Source organism: Drosophila subpulchrella, chromosome X (assembly GCF_014743375.2).
Source record: "Drosophila subpulchrella strain 33 F10 #4 breed RU33 chromosome X, RU_Dsub_v1.1 Primary Assembly, whole genome shotgun sequence".
In the NCBI taxonomy this organism is placed as follows: domain Eukaryota; kingdom Metazoa; phylum Arthropoda; class Insecta; order Diptera; family Drosophilidae; genus Drosophila; species Drosophila subpulchrella.
In genome coordinates this window covers 19,059,310-19,084,794 of record NC_050613.1, presented here as the reverse complement: position 1 = coordinate 19,084,794, position 25,485 = coordinate 19,059,310, and the positions used below count along the sequence as shown (strand labels likewise).

Here is a 25,485-nt window from a genome sequence, read left to right as displayed (position 1 = left end):
CCGGCGTCGACGGCGGCAGAGGCAGCGACGGCGGCAGCGACTGAGGCAAAAACACAAAAAAAAAAGTAAAAAAAAGTTTTTCAGCTCAGGTGTAACAAACTAACGGTGCAGTTACCGACGGCCAGCAGTCGCAGACGCGCCATCGAACACGCCGCTCGCGATCGCGCTCTCCACTCGGATTTTCCGTTTTCCGTTTTTCATTTTCAGTTTATCATTTTTCCAGCTCTTCCAGCCTTTTCGCCTTTTGCGGCCCCCCGATCGTTTTTCCGTTTCGGTTTCCATTTCCATTTCGTTGGCGTTTCATTTAACACAACCGCTTAAATTGAAAACCCCTCGAATCGATCTAAATTTAATTGTATTTGGTTTCGTTTTTTTTTCGATTGTCGCGCTGCACTTGATTTTTTTTGTTCGTGTGGTTTTTTGCGCTAATTGCCTGAATGGCAAAGGCAAAGTGCAAAGTGTGACAGTGCAAGAGATAAAGCGAGATAAAGTGAGAGAGAGCGAGAGGGAGAGAGGAAGAGAAGGGTGAGCGGGGGCAAGTACACTCAGGAAAAATGCCTGCAAAAGAACTGGTTCTTAAGTTCTCAAGTGATGCCATATATATTTGGCTGAATATTTAAGTAAACATCTAGTAAACTCTAGGGGGGGATCTGTAAAAGTTCAATTATGACGTTCTCAAATCAAGTTATTGTATACTCAATTTAAGGATGTACAGAATTTACGTAAAACATTTGAGGAAAAAACTTATATTGAGAAATATTGCACTCATTTTAAGAAACAAAAAACTTGAATTGATCACAAAATTCTCAATTTGAGGAAGTGTGCTCTTCAATTTCCAACTCAAGAATAAATATTCTCATATTGAGAATACATATATATGAGCACTTAAAAAAATGTAATGTGCAAATTAATAACTATGATAATGTCTGAAGAACTTGCTCGTCAGATATCATAGATGAGTGAAAAATAATAAAGCGCTTAAATTCTATAAGGGCAACATAAAACAGCATAAACAAATAGGTAGGAAACATTGATGTGTAATAATCATTGATCCTTAAATAATATTTTCTCAAAATATTACTGAGGAAACATACGAAAATTGTGTTATATTTTAAGTAAGAACAGTATCATGTAGTGGAATACCGGCCTTAGGGGAATTCTCAAGAAACCCAATTTAAGAAACTGGGCCAACCAATTGCCATAAGAGAATATTGTAGATAACTATGCATGGAATTTCTCTCGATTACGGCTGCGCGTTCAAAAGCTATATATTTTGTGCTGTGCAGAATCGGAGATATATATTTTTATGCGATCCATTCCCATTTCCATTCCCGTTGCCAGATACGTGCAAAAAATTAATCATTAACTTGGGCTTTTTGCTTTTTGCTTTTTTACTTTTTGCACTCACTCTTCGTAGTTCGTTTCGTATCTTTTCGCTTCGTTTTGCTGCTCAATTCGTTGTCGTGACATTTGTTGTTGTTGTTGTGCGGCTGCATATTTGGCAAACAATTTAGTTTGTACTTCTATGTTGTTGCCATTTTGTTGATCTTTGCGTGTTGCATCACCCGGCCCACATGGCCCATCGCGCATACGCAATGTTGGCCCAGCAAATTAGTTCTAGTATTGGTGCAATATTGCAAGTTTGTCGAACAACCGACCACCCCCCCTACCCCCCCCCCCCCCTGCATCCAAAGCCCCCTTTTCAACAGGCCTCGAAAATATTTTCCCACCATTAAGAGACCCCCAAAGTCCGAGAGATCAGGCAATATAACAACAAGGCCTGAGAAACACTCACATATAACAACAAATCAAAGCCTGCACACAAAGTGTTGGACACTACACGGAAAACAAATAATGTGATGTTGGGTTTCAATTACTTAAAAAATATTTACAAGAAAATCCAAAAATAAAAATTTGGAAACCAAATAATGACGATATTATAGAATTTCCACTTTTAAACCATTAGAAAACATTTCATATGGTATTATCCTGAATTATTGGTATTATCCTATAGATTCTATAATAAATTCCAGGTCTTCAAAACTTTTCCATTGTAAAAGAAATCATCTTAAAATGTTAATGTTTTTAAATATTTCCCATTCTTCTGTGCTTTTTTCTCTTAAAAACTCTTTAAGAATTTTAAAACTGCTAATTTCGGGCATTTATTTGAAATTATATTATAATCACCCCTTAGTTTTGCTCAGTGTATGGTCTTATAAAGGGGGTTGAGTGAAGTGTGGGTTGCGGGTGGGGGTTTTTCACTAGCACCCACAACTAATGCAGTTGTTGTTGTTTTTTGCTGTTGCTATTATTATTATTGTTGTTGCTGGCTGTTAGTTGCTGGTTATGTGTGGCTGCCTTTTTGAAAAAAAAAGAGTTTTGTTTGCCTCGTTGTTTATTGTTGTTTTCGGCCGTGTTCAACTTGTTTGTCCGTTGTGGTTGTTGTGGGTGAACTATTTAAGATTTTTTCCCGCTCTTCTAAAAGGAAAAACTCTTTTTGGCCTGTCTTGCGTTTTTTGGACAGCAGCCACAATTCAATGTCTTTGTATGGCCAAAAGGCGTGAATTAAATGCAACTACAACATGCCAGTGGGAAAGGGGGGCTTGTGGCTGGGGGTTTTGGGGGATTGGCTGGGAGTTGTTTTGGATACCTATTCGTCGTTGACCAGTGCGTGACTTGTGGGCTCGGCTACAACTTTGCTATGGCTGCTCAGATCGCTCAGCTCGAAGCCTTCATATATGAAGTTGCTGCTGTAGCACACGAAAAAATAAGGAATTTGGATTTTATAACTACCGATGATAGGTGATATGTAAAGCAAACAAAATACATTTGAATTTTCAAGTTTTGCCTTAAACAAGAGACTCAGAATGATCCTAAGGCTTTAAATGAATGCTTGGTCACACGGCGTTTCCAGTGTGACCTTGCTATGCATCCAATTAGTAGAGCCTTTACTAAAATAAAACATTTTGTTTTTTCAATGCTCTGAAATTGCAATAATAAGTGGTAAATATTATTTATAATCCGCAATATTATAAATCGCAATTTTCTACGGTTTTTCACAGTGTTTCGCTGCTGTTGCTTTTGGGTCAAGTAAAAGGCATTGCGATTGCATTAGGAATTGTCAAAGTTTGCCAAAGCTGCGACTCCAAGCTCCAGCTCCCCCGAAAACAAGCGAGATTTTTCAATGGGTGACTCATGGCTGGGCGTGACGACCCCCCCCAATCAGAGACCCCCATTTACTTAAGCCCAAGTAAGCCTGTGACAAAAGAGGAGGCATCGGATTGGGCATCGCCTTAAGCGGCATTCAGACGAACCGAACTCAGAAGCTTCTCCTCCATATTTCAGCGCTTTTTGTTCGCGGTGGCTTCCATCGATTCCCTTTTACAAAACAACAAATCGATTTGACCGGAAGCAATTACAAAAATGGCCAAATTGCAGTCACAATTAAGTGTGTGTTGTTGTGGCGGCCTGACGTCATTGCGGTCGATCGCTAAAAAAACCTAAAAAATAGCAAATCAGCCAGTCGACAGTCAACAACCCGGTCGAGATTTATTGTCAGCTCGCCTAATTATCGATTCAAGAATCGTTTTCCCGCACCAACGAATTCGTGGCCTCTGCGAAAGAGATGTTTCGCGTCTGAGCCACATCCGTAGGAAGCATCTGAAATTTGGCAGATAGATGGTCAGCGGTCTCGGAAACAATGGGCAAAAAACATATGCCGGTACTTGTACAGTTAGAACAGTTAGTATTGAGGTGGTATTTTAGATCTTATATGTATATATTTTATAAATCTCAATTGAGAAAGCCTTTGAAAAAGTCAATATCATTTTGTTCTCATTATGATATAAGCAGATCAAAATGGCATATTTAGTAAGATTTTACATAATATTTTTTGAATTTTCCTAAAATGTCATGACTTTTTAATGGAAATGTATACCTTTATATGTTTGGGCATTCATTTTTCTTAGTATAACTTCGACAAGTTAAGTAAAGTTAGATATTTTCGAGTATATCCGAATATTCCCTGGTTCAAAAACTGCATTCAGAGGGCAACATTTTCACAGCCCACAGGGCCTAGTTGAGGTTTTTGTTGCCGTGGGTCTGGTGATCTGACCTTTGGCCGCCTTTTGAGCCCAGTTAATTCCAACTGAGCCCAAAAGTTTGTTTTGTCCGAATTTCCACTGCCATTTTCCATTTCACCGCCTTGAACTGCGCACGTTGCCCTTTTGGGTTTCGGCCTGTATTTTGTTTTGGCTGCCAAAAAAGAAAAAAACAATTTGAGGTGGGATGGGTGGGATTTGCCCTGTACAAAAACAGATATCGTGGTTCAAATACCGGACCGCAGCCAGATCCATTTATGGCCCTTGTTAGCGGCTTAATGAGCTCGTAGAACCGTTCTAGGCTTAACGCTTGGCGAATTTAACGCCCACTGAAAAGGGGGCAGGAGAACTAGCCATGGTTATTACTTGACCGAATATGAATATATGATTTGGATGTCATTTTAATGAAAAATAGATACCAACATGAGGTATTTATAGAAGTTATATATATTTATGAATTTAAAGATTGTCTTGAATTGAAAACAGTTGTTTTATGTATCAAAGAAATATTACTAGATAATTATTTAAAAAGTGAAGATGCCAAAATAAAGGTTAAGGATTTTAGAATCCATGGCTTGAATTCTCCAGTCTTCTTATCCGCTCTTCATCTCTCATTCTCCGGTCGTGGGTTTAATTGAGGTTCGATTCGATTCGTTTTTGGTTTGGCTTAGAATCCCGGGCCTAATCTTCGCAAGCTGGAGCCGTGAATCGCGCCCTGCGATGTGGTGCGAGCTCTGGACTTGCCGCCGAGCAATACCACAAACTGGAAGTGCGATTGGAATCGGGACTGGAACTGGAACTGGAACGGGAACGGGCACGGGAAGTTGGCGAAGAACTGGAGGGCAGGGACTGTGGGTCGAGCAGATGTAGTCGGCAGCTAGAGCACAGCCACCGTTGCCACCGCCACCGTCAGATGATCGAATGGTGGTGATCCTCCTACTGTCGCCATGCACTTGCAGCCGCAGCAGCAGCAGCAGCCACGCCCACGCCCACGCCCACGATCCCGCCCACGCACCACCACCCAAGCACCACCACCAAGCACCACCACCACCATCACCAGCACCACTACAACCACAACCACAATCCCACAACAAATCAGCAGCAAATAGTGGAGATTCCCGGAGCAGCAATGAATCTTCATCGGCATCCACGGGCGACACAGCCATTCCGGCTGGATATCTGCAGCAGCACCACCAAAAGCAAAAGGATCCGGAGCATTATCCCCACCAACCTAGTCATAGTCATAGCACAGCACCACTGCCCGTTTTTGGCCATGGCAGATGGTTGCCCCTGCAGCCGCCGCCGCCGCCCAATGCCGTGCCCAAGCCACCGCGCACCCATGGCAATGGGTCAATCGGCATCGGCATCCAATGGCATCCATCGAATGGGGCCTATCCTGCCCCACACAGCAGCCACCCGCCGATCATCTTCCGCGTCCAATCGTCACTGCCAAACGGGAGCTTTACTAACGCCACCACCACCACAACCACCACCACTGACTACGTGCGTCACGTGACCCGCGTTAACTTCTACGACATTGATACTTCGCAGGTCGAATTCGAGCCCAAAGATGACGAGGAGAGCAACGAGGCCACGGCAAGCAATTGCGATACAGAAGCTATTACCAAAGAAGGTGAGTTGACCCACAAGATCCTTGGGTTGTACATCTTACTGTAGTATCTAGGCTAACCGGAGGTTAAACTTTGCCTTTGGATTTACCAATAGGATTGGGTAAATAAAACCTTCTCCTTTATTCGTATAGGTATTTATTACTAATGGGGTCTAATAACCAAAGGTCTAAAAAGATTGAGGGTTAAGTAATTAACCCCTGGTTAAGTCGATTATTCTTAATAATCTTGAATCTCAGGTCTAAGATCTTAACTAAATTCAATATTTATGGTATTTATCATAAAGTTAAATAGTAACCAGTTGATTTATCATTGTCTTCAGCTCTTATGATCAAAATTTAATTAGTTCCGGTTAGGTTAAGGTTAACTACTTTTTCAGAGGATAAGCATAAACAGATAGAAGCTAATTCTGACTTATGTAACTATCATATCATTGCGATCCCCAGTGACGAAGTGGGTTCGACAGATCATGTCAAGACAGTGATCACTGATTGCTTCCATTGATCGTGGGTGAGCCAATCAAGTGACATCATCATCATTGGCATGTCCAAGCCTTCAAACATCAGCCAACAAATTGCCACCAGCGTGAGATCACAGTGAGTGAGGGGTGAGAACACACGAGATATTGATGGATAGGTGCAGATAGCAGATTGGATTGACATAGTCACTGAGTTACTCACCCGGTTATCGATAGTGGTTAGGTTGGGCAATAGTAGAATTACAAGTACTATAGTGTAGAGTAGTTTATGTAGTATAGTATGTGTAGTATAGTATAGCGTATATGCCGTAGAACTTTCCTAACCATATTGTTAACCTCTCACAGATTAAGTGTACGACCCGAGGGCCAATGAAGATGAGAAACGAAAGCGAAAGCCTTGAATGGGATTCCGATCCATTTCCATTTCCATTTTCATATTCATAATTCAGCCGCTAATCCCAAATTCCTTTCGCTCCCTGCCTTTTCAATTATAACATATACATATATACCACCCGCGGAAATCATAGAAAGTTTTGATTTAATTATGTGATTAACATAACACAAAGGCGCCACTGCCAGCAGCAACTTGCAACTTGCAACTAGCAAACTAGCAACTTGCAACTGCAACAATAAGTCGATTACTTGCGGCAATCTAAAAAAAATGTATGCACAACAACCGTAAAAAACGTGTAAAAATTAGAAATAACAAGCGGCCAACAACAAAATGCAAATGCATGGAAGACTGCCAACTGAATCGTTGGAAAAATGATCCAAGGAAAATGTAATGTGTTGCTGCAGCAGCAAGAGATTTCCCACGTTAGCGAGTCATTAAAAATCAACTCGCAAGGCAACTTGACAAGCCATATGCAAAAGTGGGAGGAAAAGCGGTGGAAAAATTACAATAATTGGTGCACCACCTAGCGACACCACCTATGGATGGATGGTACCACCCCCCATCTGCCACCAACCTCCTGCTTTTGCTTTTATTGGAAAGGAAGTGGCTCCTTAAGTGCACCAAGAAAATGGGGATAGCTTTCTGTTTTATAATATATTTCTGATAACAAAGCTGGTTCCGGTTAAAAATTTATACTTATTAAATGTTAACTTTAAATATATTGAAATATTGGGAGATTTTTGACTTTCTCATTCTAAAAAAAAATACAAATTAAAAAAAAGTCTATATATAAAACTAGGAATCAGCCGAAAGGCCAATCTACTCAAATAAGAATACTAAAATTTCTTGTATTACCATCAGGGTATTTTTTTATAATCTTCCTTAGATCAAAATTTCAAATTTGGAAACTATGCTATCTAATAAAATATATTTTTTATTATATCCATATATCTACAGCTATAGCTATAGCAGCTATAGGCCTTCAGCTCTTCGGGTTTAATATCATTTCATTTTGTTGTCTTTGGTCTATTTGAATCTAGCTTATTTTCTACATGTTTAATTTTGTATGCCTTTTTTTAATATAAATGTATATATTATTATATTATTTTGGTTTTTCAATATATTTTTTAAATATAGAGATATTTTTCCTCTGTGGATTCTGAAGTTTTTCCATTTTTTTTCTGGGTGTGGCTAGTGACAAGTGCCCGGGGGGTCGTAAAACAAGGCGGGCGATGGAAATCGAAATCGCGACCGAGTTCGAGAGGGGGAATCGGTTGACAGGCCATAATCGATACCACAATTAGTCCAAGTGGTGATCGCAGCCAGAGATGTAATGCAATATATCTGGGTGCTGTGGAAAGACCTGCAGACGGGCAGATCGGTGGAAATGCGAGGAAATCGGTTGAAATCCGCTGAAATCGGCTGAAATCGGCAGAAATCGGCAGAAATCGAGGCTTGTTAAGTGGGCGTGGCGGGGTAACATAAATTCACATTAGCGTCAAGAGCCCAAGCGCAATCGATTGAAGCGAATCGGTTTTGGTTCGGTTTTTCTTAGGATCGAAACAATGGCAAACGAAACCGAGAATGCAACCTGCTGAAAAGCCCCTTTTTATAGCCACCCCACCCCCACCCCACATTTTTCCCATTTTCCTGGCCACATTTTCCTACGATTTTCCTGTTCGTCTTGTGCCGTTTGTTTGCTTAATTGTGATTGTTGTTGTCGATGTGGTAGTTATTGTTGTTGCTGCTATTTATGAAGTGCTTGACTGCCCTGATGGAAGGGAAAAGGGGGGGGGGGGGTGGAGGGGTAAAAACTGAACCAGCAGCAGTTGCAACGATGCGGATATGTATATGTATCTATAGTATGCGCAAATGATAAAGATAAACAGTCTGGTCAGGCAAATATAGTCAAACAATAGGCAAAAACCTTGGCACAGTGGCGCCTGTTTTGTAACGAATTAATGTTAAGTAATTAGTTTCAATTGGTTTTTTTTAACTGAATGATAAAAATAATGGCATACTAATAAAACTAATAGAAATATGTGAGATTTGATTGGTAAACTAGTCTGTTTTAAGTGATTCTTTAATGTATTTTTTTTTTTAAGAAAAGGGACCTTTACTTGACCTCTTGACCTCCGATTTGAAATGGGTTCACTTTCTAAAGGTATCTCACATAAAATCTTACAATGATTTTCCCAATTTTCAATTCTAGATTAAGGCATACAAGTTGATATACAAAAGTCTATTTACCTATCTATTTTCATCTTTGAGTTGCCCTTGCTTTTTGCCACTGTAGGCAATCCACACTGTAGTTCGATCGACTGCCCAGCGGACTGCAATTGCGGGCTCGAATTCGAAGCAAGTCGCGGACTTAGATTCAGATTCAGATTCAGACAGACGCCAGACAAGGCGACGTCTCGTTTTCTGCCTCAGCCGCTGCAAATGCAGATAGATTATATAAGCGACCTTTAATGGTCCAGCGATCTCAATGCAGCCGAGATTCAGATGGGGAAATGGAAATATAAATGGATGCAGATGGAGCCCAGGCAAACTGGGGAGAGAGAAACCCTGCTCCGAAAGATGCAGATGCAAAAAGCAGGCAGCCAAATCACGCCGGCCAGTTTGTCGGATGTCCGTGCTCGGAGCCCTCGGCTCTCAACTTAGGCTTAGGTTTAGCACAGGTTGGCCAACAAAAGAGTTAGTGGTGCTCTTCTATATAATAGGGCATTATTTATTTATTTTTTCTCAGTTAATAATAACCCTAAAAGGAACTTTAAAGATTATTATTTGGATAATATGAGCAATATTTTTTCTTTTAATCTTACATTTGTCCTGTCCACTTTATAAATGGTATAAAAATATTTTAAGGCATAAAAACCATGTGAAACAAAAGCGGTATTGTAGGTTTTCCATTTTTTTTTTATTTGAAAACCCCATATCTTCTGCTGTTTTTTATATATAGTTTGTTTTTTTGTAAGCCAACAAAAACTGACAGCATTAAGATTGCAATAACAAAACGTGCCAAGTTGTAGGTAAGTTTTTTCTCTTTCCCCCTTAATTTAACTATAGGTTTTTTCTAAAAAAAAAAAAAAACTGACAGCACTGGCTATGGAGTACAGTTAGGCGAGAGACCAAGTTGGTCTGGGTTACGTAATTTGGCGAGTAGCTCGAATGCGCTGGAGCGCTTCACGCCCCCCAACCCACCGACTTCTTTTGTTAGAAGCGGCGGAGTAGATCTCAAAATGGGCATTATCCACATGCAAATGAGGCATCTTGGGCAGTTGGCTCTGTTGCAATTGGTGCCAAAAAATAAAAGCAGCAGCAGCAGAGCCATTGGGCAACATCTTGTCCTGTCTGCAGATCGGTTAGCTGAAAGTTGGCAAAAAGCTCGGCTCTGAAGAGCTTTGATTTTGGCCTAAACCTGAACTGTTCAGTTCCAACCCAAGCTTGAAATTGGCAATCGACCTGCCATTTCGGTCTTGTGTAGTCGTCTTTTGGGGTGCAGCCGAAAATATGTCTATGGAAGAGCTAAAAAAAATCATGTGTAATCTATTCGATACTTAGCCTTGACATCTTGATAAAAAATATTTAATAAATAGCTAAACTTTTTATGATTTCATTTTTGGCCTTCTTACCTCTTTTCATTAATAGTTTTTGTTTTGTTATTGGGATAATCACCAAATAATTTGTAAAGTACAATTTTATAATCGTAGATACTTGAGATATTTCTTAAAAATATATCATTATTTCCCGACATAACCATTTCAGAGGAGTGGATTACGAAGCGCAAGACAGAACTCACAACTACCAGACAGATCGAAACGAGGGTGAAGCGAAATGTGAAGCTGCAGGATGGCAAGGTGATCGAGGATTCGGGTCCCATTGTGTCCACCAATACGACCGAGGATACCGATAAGCAGGAAACGGAAACCACTGAGGTGAGTTTGTTTCAAGTTTATATAGTATCATATAAGAAGTTCGGGCTTACCTATATATGTGCTCCATTTGCTCACAGAGAAAATTCTGACGCTCTCATCTGAGTTGAAAATGTTCTTGAAAATAGAACGACATTTTTAAGTTGAAAATATTTTAAATAAACTATTAGTCCAGTCAGTAGTGTATACTTCTGCAAAAGTTGTTAAAAAAAACTTAATTTAACTTTTCTCTTCTCACCATTTTGTTCTAATATTGAGAACATTGATACCACAATGAACTTACACGGTTTTTAAGAACGAATGTTCTCAATTCAAGAACAATGTTCTTGGGTATTTCTCTCTGTGCTGGAATGTTTTTTCAATGAATTATTTACAAATCTTTTTATTTCTTATAAACCTTAGAAACGCGACCTTGACCTCCCGGACGACCTTGATGGCGATGCCCAGCTGATCGACGTGGCCGCCCTGCAGGCGGGCGCCGCAAATGAGACGCAGTTGGCCCAAATCCAAGAGGTCTTTGGACTGGCGGACGGAGCAGGCAAACTGGTCAAGCGAATGGTTCCACGTCCGGTGGATGGGCTGGTGCGTCAGACGGACGACAAGCGGGTCATCTCGCACGAGGAGATCAAGGACTACCTCGAAACGGAGGACGTTAAGCACCACGGCGACTTCACAGATCAGGTGAGTCCTTGATTGATTTTCGAAAGTGATTGTGGATTTGAATAAAAGAGAAATATCATTACCGTTTATTGCTACCGTTTCATATTTATTACATTTCCTAACAGCTTTTTTACAGCCCCATACATAACTAACTTCTTGTTTATTAAGATCTCGTGATATAGGCCCTAATTCTTAAGAACATTTCGCCGCATAAACTTTCAATGAGTTCTCTCCGGCTCTCATACCATATTACAAAGATGCTTAATTTTAAATTTACAGCATTTAATTTGACAAGAGATTAATCGAGAAAATTAAATTTACTACGGATTTGATGGAAAATGGCTACAAAACGGTGGTGAATGATCGATGTTTTTGGCAGGGAGGGGGGAAAGCTCCATTTTTCCTATTAGAAGGGGCCTTATGGGCTTAACCTCCACTTGGTCGTGGAACTAGCTCCCACTCCCGACCTCCGACCCCCGACCCCCCACTGTGGAGTGTTATTCGTCTTCGACCTAAGCTTCAGCCCAACCATATTTTCATCTCATCACGAGTGGTGCGGTGGCTCATTGTCTGCACCACTCTCTGCTCTTAACAAGAAGAAGATCACCTAAGACCGGTTGGGTTAAACGAAACAGGAGCGGTTCAGGCTTGTTCACTGAATTAATAAAGATCAGGTGAAAATGTAGATATGATTTCACTCAAGAAAGACTGATAAAAACCTTCACAAGATAATAAAGTAAAATACGGGGCTTAAAATCACTTGAAAAATCATTTGGTCCCTTGATAGGTATGGATATGTATAGATAGGATTGATTGTTATAGATTTCTGTAAATCCAGTGACTGTTAAAATTTAAAGCTAAGTCAATTCAATCAGGGAAACTTGTAGAATTATATATATTATATTTCTCCGAGTGTTCTCCTGTGTAATCGGAGACAGGACTGTGGACAGGCCAAACCGAAAATTGGCGTAAATAACTGAAAATCAATTCGGCGTGAAAAGCAACAATGTAGCAGCACTGGATAGTTTGCTTTTTTTTTGTACAGTACACTGCCAACCTAATGAACCCTACATATTTTTTATTTACTAGTAGTTTTATTGCTGTGTAAATTAAGACAATGGATGAAATTACGGAAGTTGATATATAATGGTCCTTCGATAGACTGCATTATCCTAGTTTATCGGTGTAGAGATGGTAAACTGTCGATATTAATTTGTAATAACAGACTGTTCACACTTGGCAGTGTTAACTGTATTTTTCTCTTTTTTTTTTTGCTCATTCGAAAGTTATTGGTGTTGTTTTTGGAGCTGCATCCCGCTGTCGTCGCTGCCGCTGCCCAGCCGGCTGCGCAGTCGCTGCCTCTGCCGGCGCCGTGCTTCTGCCGATTACTTTGCGCTTTGGGCCGTCGGACGATCAGTTGCCGTTGAGCGAGCGAAGAGAATACACCTCGCCGTGCTTTCGCGTCTCCACTCGCCTCGTTTCGCCTTGATGTACTGTTATATTTCTTTTTTGCATAGTTATCTCTCTGTTTATCTCCGCTCGAAAGACAATCGGTGGAAAAAGCACATTAATCGTTGATCAGTTATCGGGATCGCCACTCTCTCACTCTCTCTCTCTCGCTCTCTTCGGCTGTGCCTTGTTGTTGTTTTTATTGTTTACAAAAACAAACTTTAGTGTTTTTTGTGTGTGTGTGCGGCTTAGTTTTTGTTTTAAATTATTTGTAAATGCGTGGGCCTTTTGGCCAAGTTGGTAGATGGTGCAACAAAGATTAGAGCATCGATAATTTTGTGAAAAAGTTGGCGGAACAACAAGGAGAGCCACACAGCCCCAATTTGCATAATTACCAAGGTGCGATATGTTCCAATACTTAATGGTATAATTAAGGCCATAAGCATCCCGAAACCGCCTTCCCCTAAAACAAATTTCTCGACGCGCGGTCTTCGGGACCCAAAAGACCAACTAAAACCGGTAGTTGGCAATTAACCAAGCCAAAAAGGTAATGCCATTGAAGATGTGTTGGGGCTCTTGTTGTGGTCGATATACGGACACTTACAAGGCATCAGAGCTGATCGTCTTTGAAATTATTATTGAAATATGTGTTATTTTTTCATTCGATAAAGTTAATAGTCATTAATCAGAAGATCCATAAATAATTGAAAAATTAATACGAACTCTTAATGCAGCTCTAACCATAGTTTAGAGATTAAAGTATTGACAGTAATTCTTAAGTGGTATAATTTTGTATCTTTTATTCGGAGCCAAACTTTCATACAAATTAGCAATTTTTTTTTTTTATTACTTTTTTTTAGAGGCTGGTCTTAAATTGTCTTTTAATAGCCACCTTAAAATTCATTAAGTATTTAAATATCTAATTTTATATGTTTGTTCCATTCTATTAATAGTATTTATCATTCTTCGTAATTCATTGTCATTCCTTGACCAATGCAATGGAAGTTTTGACTTGAAGATTGTAGTATGTGTTGCTTCTACCACGGTGATGCTGTAATTCCCAACTGGTTCTAACTCTAAATGCAGAAATAACACATTAACTTTTGAAAATGTTCGTTCCATGCTTTGGATTTATTATTTAGTCAAACTAACTAACTAAAATCGAGTATTTTGTTTTGTAAAATTAGTTTTTTGATGGTCAGCACTGCAAGGCATACACACTGGGATGAGCGAGAGAGATGGGCTGGCAGAAAGAGAGAGGGCGATGGGAGTGCACACTCTCCCGAAGGCGAAACCTCTGTTAAAAAAAAACCCAGAGCAGCTGGCTTGGGGCCCGGGGCAGACCTGTTCTGAGCCAGGTTTAATCAATAGCCAAAGTGCGCGGCGCGGCTACTGCTGTGCTGCTGCTGCTGCTGCTGCTGCTCCTGCTTGGCTTTCTTGGATTCTAGGCGTGTCTGCGGCAGGTCCATGAACCTAAGATACAGATATACACAAACACCAACCGAGCAGCCAAACAACCAACTAACCAGCCCAGCCGAACACACCAAACCCCACCAGCGACTGCGAACTGCGGAATCGGTGCGAGATATACATAAGTACATAGCACATTAAATTCGTCCATGCCACATTCAGAGAAGTTTTGTGGAAAGCGACCACAAAAAGTGTTTGGAATTTGAATTTAAATTTTTGTATCTCTCGGTACGTGTACTTCTTTGTCTCAGCCGCAGCCCGCAGCCGCGGCCGCAGCTACAGTCTCCAGGTGTATCTATGTGACCACGTAGCGCTCTGTGTGAGTGGGTACTTTGCTGGCCGAAAACTCGTTTCGAGTCAGTCTAGGTGCCCCCACATGCTAAACCAATCCAATCCAGCCCAAACAACTCTAATCAGCAAATGCCAATCAGCGGCAGCAGCAGCAGCAGCAGCAGCAGCCGGGCAGAGGTTCAATGGGGGCTTAAAACGGGGCCCCAAAGGGGGTCCAAAGGGGGCTTAGACTGAACAATTCACGCAACGGAAACGATAAACCGAGTCCGAGGCCCACAGACCCCAAACCCAAACCAAGTATCTTTCCCGGCTTTGCTGGCCACTGCCACTGCACAACTCCCAGCTTCGAATTTGACTGTAAGCCCCAGCTTCAGCTCTCCAAAAACCCCAAAAAACACCACCATTAGCAGGCGTTTACACTGGCGAAAATGATATTAAGACCCCTTGAGATAACCCCAATACGGAGTTGGCTTCTTGGGATTTTCACCTCTTAGATGATATTACTTTCAAGGGGTCATCATAGTTACCAAGTGCTAGCTGTGGGCAAAGGTTGTCCATCATCGCGGTTAATATATCTTAGAGTTATTTTATTTAGATGGATAGTTCTTAAAGATAATGAATCTCCTCTTTGATTTTCAAGATCGGTACTTTAACTTCGATGGTGATCACTTTGCCCAAAGAAAAAAAACTGAAAGCAAGTAACTTTTCGCGACCCACACAAGTGACCTTTGATGCTATCTGCTGGATCTGTGAAGAGGGAGTTGTTTGGATTTTTGTTACCGTGTAGACATCATTATCACATGCAGGCGCGTTGGCGTTGGCCGCACACTAACTGAATTACAATAATAATAATCGATCGAGAGCTCTGCTCCATTCCGCTCCGCTTCGCTCAGCTCCGTTCGGATCGGTTCAGTTTGCCTCAGTTCGGAGAGGTTGAGCAACTCCCAAGGCAAACTGGTCTTGCTCGGTCTTGGTCGCTGGGTCCAAGCGATCCACTCCACTGTTTACACAGGAAAAAAGGCTAAAACGAATTCATTGTTGTCAGAAACAGTCATATACAACGAATTGGAGATGTTGAAACCTTAGGAACCTTTCCTTGAACTTGTATACCACAGTTAAAACTTATTACAGGATAGCTTTTATATTAGATATCATAAAGATATCAAAGATATGTTCATAAAAAAAAAACCAAATACAAATATGATGATAACTATGTAATGTTTATGTTTTATAGATACAATGACCATTAGAACCTTTCTTTAAATGCATATACCTTCTTCTTATTTTAGTACCAGAAACATATGCATAAATGTAGATCAAACTTGTACTATTTAAAATTTTTTAAAATTGGAAAGCGTTTTCGGAGATCTTTTTTTTTTAATTTTAAGGAAGGCCTATACATTTTGCTATAGACTTAATTCGGGCCAATTGAGCTAGCGCCTTTTGTGTCAGTGTACTCTGCTCCGATACCTCGACCGATCCACAGCCATCCCGCCCCCTTTGACTGGCTTTAAAAATTTGCTCATTTCTCTTTTTTCCCATTGCGATTTTGCTTTGTTTTTCATTTATTTTCTGCTGGTTTCGGCCACTTGGCATGCCAGGCCAGGCAACATGGCCAGCAAAATGTCCATTTGAATATGCTGGCCGCAACATGAGTGTGCATACGAAGTATGGGTCTTAAAAGTACCAGTTCGAGTGCGAGTACTTACCCACCAGGCCCTCCTGCACCTGGGAAACCCTCTGTTTCTAGCCGCTTTTCGCTGGAATTCCAATTCAGTTTTGGGTTTCAGCCAGGTGAAGGCAATAAAGCGAATCAAGATAAATCACAACATGCGGGAAAAGTTGTCAACGCACATGGGGCTATCCAGGATTTTGGAGTGGGGAATTGAACTTTTCAACCAAAGTTTTTTTCAAAACAATCATATTATAAGATTCTTCATCTACCTAATTGAAAATAAACAGCTCAAAGTTAGGATACAAATTGAAAATTCATTATAATGCTAAATTAATTATGATTGTAAGATAATTAGAGAAAGAGTAAATCACTTGTCGAGCCAATATGCTCGGTATTCCGAACCATAATGCCCCCCAAGGTTATTACGGTATTTTTGGTCAATGACAAATAACTTGACAATGCCAAAATCAAGATCGCCGAAAGGGGTCTACGGGTATAAAGGTGAAGGGGCACATACTTATAAAGAGGTAAAGAGGCAGACGGAGAAGAAATGATTGGTACCCGCCTCAAAAGACCAAACTCTGCGTCATCGATTGATATTAATCACCGATCTACACCGAAATAAAACCAACACTTGAATAATCCCAAGCTTATCAGCATATATGCTTGCATATTTCGTGCCCAATGGGTTTTTTTCGTGAAAAGACAAAAGCCGGGATTAGTGGATGAGTTAAAAAATATGGCTTAGGGGCTGACTGACCATCAAGTTTCTGGCTGAAAGCGAGTGAGATGGAAAAAACAACTGGCTGAGCAACAACAAAACACTTTCTACGCGCGTTACCGTTAACGCAAGGTCGTCGACAAACAAAAAAAACAACAAAAAACGAAAAAACAACAGGTTCAGGGGCGGAGGAGCTGCATGGGGGCAGGGGGATCGACTTCGGCTTCGAATGACGAATAGATACAACTCTTCAGCTCTTTATCCGCTGACCAACGTCACCCAGGCGTGCCATCTGCTCGTCATCCAAGAAATCCAAGATGCGATACCCATTGCGATTCGACCTTGAGCTGTCCATGCCGCAGCAATCCCTTCTGCAACTCCCCTACATAGAGAAAAAACATACCTCAAAAGTGATATGAACAAAGATAGAACCTTATGTGTGTAATCAGATTAAAAAAACAAACAATCGCCAAATAAACTTATTTTTAATGTTTTATAATATTCAAGCTATTCCAATATAATTACTTTAAAATGATGATAACTTTCTAAAAAATATTTTTAGAAAACCTTTAAATAAGATACAAATTGTAATACATTGTTAAGAGTTCTGCTTATAAATAGTAACACTGAGACTTACATTTTTTGCAACTTCAAAACCCTCATTTACTTACATTGCAAAGGTATTTTTCACTGTGTAAGCACCTCCCCCTCCCCATTTCCCCCCCCATTCTTGAATCGCATTCTTGACTTTTACCGTTACCTCAATGACGTTGCCCCATCCGCGTTGGCAGCTCGAAAAAGTAAATGGATTGTGGATTTGTTTTGTGGTTTCTCGCTGTCTTGTCTTGCTCTGAATACTAAAGTGAGGAAGGGGTTAAGGAATGGGTGGATGCATGGACGGGGGGATGGGGAGTTGCTGAGGGGGCCAGGAGCCACCATGTGCAGTGACTGCATCGCTGGAAAAATGATGCAACCCTTTGCGGGGAATGGGCCACATATGATATGGTTTACCAATTGGAATCCGCTAAGTGAATCTGGAATAATGTGCCTAAGAGTTATACCATTTATTATGGGTCTTTTATAGACCTTAGGTTGGGACTTGGTTAAAAGATATTTCTGTTCATAAGTTTGATAACCTTGTATTACAAACAGCGGCTAACACTATAGAAACACTGGTTTGGGCTCTGCATAGACTCTTAAAATATAAATGCGAGTTTTATACACAGAGAAAATTCTGACGCTCTCATCTGAGTTGAAAATGTTTTCAAAAATAGAACGACATTTTTGAAGTTGAAAATGTTTTTATTTTGTCCGAATCAAGTTGAATTGGCGATATTTACATTGTATACCTCAACAAATAAACTATTAGTCTAGTCAGTAGTGTATACTTATCAAAAATAATAAACTCAATTACGCTTCTCTCTTCTCTCCATTTCGTTCTAATATTGAGAACATTGATGCCAAAATGTACTCAAACGGTTTTTAAGAACGAATGTTCTCAATTCAAGAACAATGTTCGTGGATATTTCTCTCTGTGCAGAAGATATCTAACTTGATCCTTGACGTTCCTAAAATCATACCCCTTTTTTTTTAGACCTACGTGAAAGCAGTTCGCGACGGAGTCGAGGACCTTGAGGCCGTCCTCTGTTCGCCGGAGAGCCAGCGACAGTTGGTGCCGCTCGGGCCGCAGGTGGTGGCCAACCGGAGCAAGTCCCGCAAGACGATCGACTCGGAGGACACGCAGAAGCGCTGTCTAGCCCAGGAGGACGGCACCCTGGTCACCGAGAGTCGACGGACCACCGAGCACGAGCTTATCATCGACGACGAGCTGCCCGATCCGCCGGCCGCCCACTCATCCGCTACCGATGACCGCGGACTGCAGCTCCAGGTGGGCGAGCAGGTGACCACCACGGCGGCCAATCAGCGGTTCTTCCGCCAGCGGGACGAGCAGCATGTGGACGTGCTAGCCAACGGCCGGCTCCATTCCACCGAGATGCGCTACGCCGCCGAGACCACGCAGATGGACAAGGACGGGCCCGCCGATCTGGAGCGCCCGGGCGACTGGGACAGCCTCTCCGACCGGATGCGCAAGCTCCGTCGCTCCCAGCAGCAGCAGCAGAAGGGTGAGTCCACCTCTAGATGGAAGACAATAGAAATTGTATCAGAATTTTGTATATTTCTACCGGATTTATACAATGCATTATACATACAAAAGGTTACATATACCCCCAAATACAATATGTAGCACCCTTTTACTCTATGAGTAACGGGTATAAATGGTAAAAATTGTTGACCCTCTTTAAAAAAAAAATTAATGTAGATTATAAGAGAATTCAACCACAAATTCATAGAGGTATCCCACATCAAAATCGGAATCCAATTACTCAAGTTATCGATTAAAGAAGTGCAATTTTTGGTTCCCATTTTAAAACCATCAGATTTACTCAAAAATCTAACATGAATATGGGCTAAAATTTTGACCCCCTTTTAAAGGAAACCTTTCAATGCAGATTATTAGAGAATTCAACAGCAAATTCATAGAGGTATCCCACTTTAAAATCAGTTTCCAATAACTTAAGTAATGGAATCAGGAAGTGTAGTTTTTGGTTGCCATTACGGAAATATTTAACATGAACATTGGCTAAAATTTTGACCATCTTTTATATTAAAGTTTTTAATGTAGATTTTTAGAGGATTCAATCATGAACTCATAAAGGTATCCCACTTCTAAATCGGAATCCAATAAGCCAAGTTATGGATAGTAGAAGTGCAGTTTTGGGTTCCGTTCTAAAAGCCAATGGAAATTTGAAAAAATCGAACATGAAAATAGGTTAAAATTTTGACCCTCTTTTAAAAGAGACATTTTAATGTAGATTATTAGAGAGTTCAACGACAAATTCAAAAAGGTATTGCACTTAAAAATCGGGATCCAATGACTAAAGTTATGGAGTTCAGTTTTGGGTTCCAAATCTGAAAGCCTAGGAAATACGGAAAAATCTAACATGAAAATGGGTTAAAATTTTGACCCTCGCTTAAAAGATATATTTTGACATAGAATTTTTGGGGATTCAACCACAAACTCATGGAGGTATCCGACTTTAAAGTCGGGCTCAAATAATCCAAGTTATGGATTATAAAGGTCCATTGAAAATACGGAAAAATCTAACATGAAAATAGGCTAAAATGTTGATCTTCTTTTTAAAGAACGATTTTTTATGTAGAATATTAGAGAATTTAACCACAAACTCATACTTTTCCCCGAAAACAAAATATACCCTTTTACTCTACAAGTAACGGGTTAAAATATTTTTAGTTATTTTGATTAGGTTGAGGAAAAAAAATTTTTTTTGATTTAATTTGTCTTGATTTTGTTTATTTGATATATTCAGCGTTTTAATCGATGACATCAGTTTAGTTGATTCAGCGCCAAACTCGTTTTAATTTCAATAAAACATTGCATAATTTGAATAAATACAATAACATTTATTAAAGATAACAATCGAGAATGCAGAGAATTAAAGGCTAAAATCGTTTAAGCTTTGGGTTAAGTTCATTGGCCAAATATTATATGCAATTTCCAACCGATTGCAGAGGTGGCCCTGCTGGCGGATCGCAAGGATGCGCTAACCAAGCGACCCCTGGACTTCGATCGCGAGGAGGAGACGCGCAAGGGCGAGACGATGAAGTGGCTGGAGTCGCACTTCGGCAGCGAGTCCACCGCCTCCAATGATTCCCGCGACGACGAGGCGGACGCAGAGGTGGAGCCCACCAAGAAGAGCTACTTCAATGTGACGATCAAGTCGCAGAGCCAGCCGCAGGGGCAGGCACAGGCGCACATCCATGCCCAGTCCCACCTGGCCACCCAGCAGCATCCGCATCCGCAGCACATCTCCCATGCCCATCATCCCCAAACGCTGCCCAGGAGCGCCGAGCGGGAGAGGGAGCGGGAAAGGGAGCGGGAAAGGGACCGCCATCCCTTGGCCATGACCACGTCCGCCACGCTGGAGCGGAAGCCACCGACAAATTCGGCAGGCGGCGGCGGTCGCTCCAAGTACTTCCAGGGCATCTCAAACTGGTCGGAACGCAAGGATCCCGGTCCGCCGGTCAATCACTTCTCCTCGCAGGCCTTCCGCGACGATCTGCAGGAGACCATCCGGCGCAATGGCCTCAAGAAGAAGGTCAGCGGTCCCGGCTCCAGCCAGGGATCCGCTCTGGCCCAGGAGTCGACCATGCCGTCGCCGCTCAAGGACAGCTATGTCAGCCGCGAGGATATCTTGCAGCAGAAGCGCCAGAGCCTGTCCTCACAGTTCCTGGCCCGATCGATGCGCGGCTCTCGCGATGCTTTGGACGATCTGGAGGCCATACCGGGACCAGGACCAGGACCAGGTTCATCCATGATATCACCCCGTGCCGAAGAGCCATCGCACAAGCGGATAGCCTACGGTCATCGCGGCAGCAACTCCGGCATCCATACCAATGGCCATGTGGTGAACGGAGTGACCCCCGTTCTGGTGAATGGTCGGGGCAAGAGTTACGAACCAGTTGCCCCGCCGCCTGCTGCAGTGCCTCCGTTGGAGTTCGGCGGAAACGGCGGCGGCGGCGGCAGCCAGCTGAGCCTCAATCCGCGACCCACCGTCCCGCAGCGACGACGTGCCATCGAAAAGAAGCTGGGCGAGCACAGCCACAGCCACCATAGCCACTCATCCCACACTTCGCACACCGGCCATCTGGGGGTCAAGTCGCAGGCTCCGCTGCCATCGCAGGTCAGCCAACTGGAGCCTCCGCCGGACTACTCGCCGCCGCCCAGGAGTCGCAGTCGGTCGTCCTCGCCGCAGGTGGACTATCTGATGACCAGGTGGGCTATGGGAGTGGGCAATCTATCCTCCTTTTTAATCTTTAAAATGTAGATATAGATTATAGACAGTGCAGTGGTTGTTTCGTATCATGTTAACTTATTAAAAATTACCTCTTTCGATTTTAGAGGGATTTAATATTCCCCTGTTTCTATCTTATGAGCACTACACACACAAATTAGCCATACGACACATATGCCAGTTATAATTTAGTCAAACAAAAGCGTTCATCCATTTTTAGCCTTGTCAGCTTATTGTTTTCGTTAAAATAATTCTTTAAAAAAAGGAGAGCAAAATTTAAATAATAGTTTGAAAGACAAAAAATTAACTTTCTATCGAAGGCAACAGTGCGTATGAGTGATTAACTTAAAGACTTTAAACATAAATGTCCATGAAAATGGATAGCCCCTGTGAGCACTGTCTGTATTCCATACATTTCATTTAAGACGTTTAGAAAATATTAAAGGGTTATGATAATTGGTAGACTCTACTTTTAGAGAACTTAAAGTTATGCATGCTCATCACATGCCAATACCACAAAGTCTTCAATCTCCTAACCAACTCCAAACTGTACTCCCTATAGAGAGGTTCCCGCCAGCACGATGACCCTCAGTCGGAAGCAGCAGCAGCGCACCCGATTCGCACCCACATCCAGCTACCCGCCGGCAACTGGAGGAGCTGGTAGCCTCCGTCCACCGGGCGCCACCTCGGCCTCCACCTCAAACCTCTCGGCCATGAGCGGTGGTGGTGGTGGTGGCGGCCACGGAGGCAGTACCTCCAAGTCCAGCCGCATGGGCCAGGTGATTGGCAACTCGCTGCGGAAGCTGGTCAGCAAAATCCGCTCGGCCAGTGCTGAGCGCAAGTTCCGCATGAAATCGGCGGCCAGCAAGTCGCGCGAACAGTCGCCTAGTCCAGGACATGATCCCCGAGGAGCGGGTGGTCCGCCGGTGACCACTTACCAGCAGTACAATGTGATCGATGGGCACATCGGTAGCCACGATTCCGAGGACTCCAATAGCGATAATCAGCGGCGCAGGGAGAGGGAGCGCGAAAGGGAGCGCGAAAGGGAGCGGGAAAGGGAACGGGATAGGGAGCGGGATAGGGAGCGGGAACGGGAGCGTGATCCTCCCAAGCAGGAGACCTCATCATCGCGGCTGAACTTTAAGCGCGCCGAGTCCGCGGATCCCCAGCTTCAGCACCTGGAGCAGGCCATTAGTCCCAGGCAGCGGTACTACCTGGGCGAAGATCCCTACTCCAGCACGCTCTACGGCAAGGAGAATCTCTACGAGCGACGTCCACGTCAGCGGTAAGGATATGATGTAACCACTTTTTATAAGAAAAAATAATCCGGGTAATCCCCAAAAATATTAGAAACTAGTTTAGTTCATTAAACTTATAATATATTACATTATATAACAACGACTAAGCCGTGAAATCCTTAATTATTTTAGTTTATTAAGCTTCTAGTAATAAACATTTGTGAATCCTTAAGTGAATGATAACATCCGAGAAGGATGATGGTAGTTTAGTTTCTGGTACCCCTGAACCCCTAAATCACAAATAAAAAGTCAAAACAATTTTTATGAATATTTTTTTTTAGATTTTTTAAGGATAATTATTTTGGTATCTCCTTGTTTTTATTTAGTCAATGAGTAAAATATAGAAATAATTTAAACTCGAATTCGAATTTCGCGTTATGATATAACTAATTTAATGTAATGGTTTTTAAAAACCCCTTGTATTTTGAACTTCTTACAGCAACATGGAGCGTCCGGATGAGCGAATGGAGCGCCTGGAGCGGGAGGATGACTACTACGAGTCCCGGGCTCCGCCGCCGGTGACGGCCGCCCACACTTTGGGTCGCTACCAGAAGCATGGCCAGCGCTTCAGCGGCTCCACGCCCAATCTGCACCAGCAGCAGCAGGATTACCGCTCGGCCCAGACGCTGCCCCGCAAGTTGCACGAGCAGCGCACCCAGAGATTTGGGAACGCCATGGAGAAGCAGCCGCCACCGGGCAGGGGCAACTACCCACCTGCCCCCGGGCAGCAACACCAGCAGCAGCAGCAGCAGCAGCCGCGGGGGATTCCCCAGAACCACAATCAAAGCCTGAATGCCAACCCAAGTGGTAACCCAAACCCAAACCCAAATCCGAATGCCATGCTACCGCAGGGACCGGCGAAACCGGCTCGCACCTACGCCAAGGTCTTGAATCGCAGCAAGAGCTTCAATGTGCACGGCATGAACGGCAGCAACGATCCTAGTCCCATCTACATCGAGAAACTCACCCGGAACAACTACCAGCCGCGCCAGGAGCCCAGCTTTGGCTACGGACTGGGCCAGGGCCCCAATGCCAACTACAAGTCCAATCCGCATCTCTTCTCCGGCAAGGACAACTCACTGAAGGGCGGCCTCAAGAGTCCGTCGATTGTGAATCTCATCAGTCGCAGCCAAAAGGATCTAACCAAGATCGCTGGCTGCGACGAGGACGATGCCGGCGGCGGCTATCCGGAGCAGGACAAGAAGCAACTGTATCTGCGCGGCCTGCACCAACAGGCTCCGGATCTGTACCGGGTGATCCACGGCGACGAGGAGTACGGCGGATCGAGGAAGTATCCGCTGCAGGCCAAGTACTCGCTGGACTCGCGTTCGCCGCCCTCCGTGGAGCTCAACAAGGACACGGCGAGCATTGTGCGGCGCGGCAGCGAGGTGGAGCATCTGCATCATCAGCAGCAGCAGCAGCAGCAGCATCACCACCACCACCATATCCAGAGCCACCAGCAGCAGAATCTGCGACGTGGCTCGGGAGCCACCATCATTGAGCTGCGCACCGCCGCCGGCGGCCATCGCAAGTGATTCGCCATCCTCCCGAGACCATAAGATCCTACTATCCTATAAAGTCGAACTTTCCTCAAGATCAATCAAAACTTAAATTTACTACAAGAAAAATCCTAACTTCTTATAAAGTAATATCCACTCTTTTGAAGAGAGTTCAAATATAGAGTTTCTGGAATAAATCAAACTTTGGAAATCTTATTATACAGCGAGTTTCTAGAAATCAAAATACTTAACTAAATATAAGACTTTAAAAACTTTTCCAAGAGCTGTTATAAAAGAAAACACTGTATTTTTCTGTAATACCTTAATATATATATAGAACTCGCATTGGGGAAGTTCGACTATTCATCCCCAAGCTCACCTAAGCTCACCTTATCCCTAACTATTTGCTAACAAATGCTCGGCCGTGGGCTTTAGTTTCATTTGACAAGCAGCAAATAAAAATAAAAGGCCAATCAACCAATTGAATGTTATAATATGGTTAATACAAAGCTACAATGTTGATGGTAAATGAAAAACGAAATACAAAATTAATGTTATATAGAAAGCGAAAGATAAGAAAACAAAAAATCTATATGTAACGTGGAAGCCATTCCCACTGTCCTGCCACGCCTCTTCCAATCGTAATTTGATAATACTATAATGCCTACATACGTCTAATTACATGATCTATTTTATCATTTTTGTTTTTTTTTTTACTACTAATATTAACGTTTGTTGTATAGATACCGTTAAATGGATAAAATCTAACTAAAATAACTAATATTAATTCGATATTATTGTACAATTTTGATTAATAAACAAATTGCAATTAAAATAAAGTGCCAAAATAAACAAGATCTTGGGTTCTATTGATTGGTGATGAGGGGTAGAATGTTTGATTTTGTAAAGCTCAGATATGGTAATTATATTTTATATGGGTTAAGTTGCAATTATTAGACGAACATTGCTCCTAATAAATACACAAATCCTACAAAGTAAAATTGAATTTCTAC

At 42.4% G+C, this 25,485-nt stretch overlaps 1 protein-coding gene across 1 annotated transcript; it reads left to right on the top strand.

The window, feature by feature from the left end:
* The first annotated feature begins 121 nt into the window (after positions 1 to 121).
* LOC119558082 lies at positions 122 to 25,327 on the top strand. The gene is given in 10 exon segments (XM_037871264.1): positions 122 to 525; positions 4,772 to 5,137; positions 5,139 to 5,197; positions 5,200 to 5,733; positions 10,369 to 10,538; positions 10,938 to 11,216; positions 18,396 to 18,924; positions 20,393 to 21,656; positions 22,238 to 22,960; positions 23,413 to 25,327. Coding segments are annotated over 9 exon segments (4,770 nt in total). The 5' UTR covers positions 122 to 525; positions 4,772 to 5,021; the 3' UTR covers positions 24,509 to 25,327.
* The last annotated feature ends 158 nt before the right edge of the window (positions 25,328 to 25,485 follow it).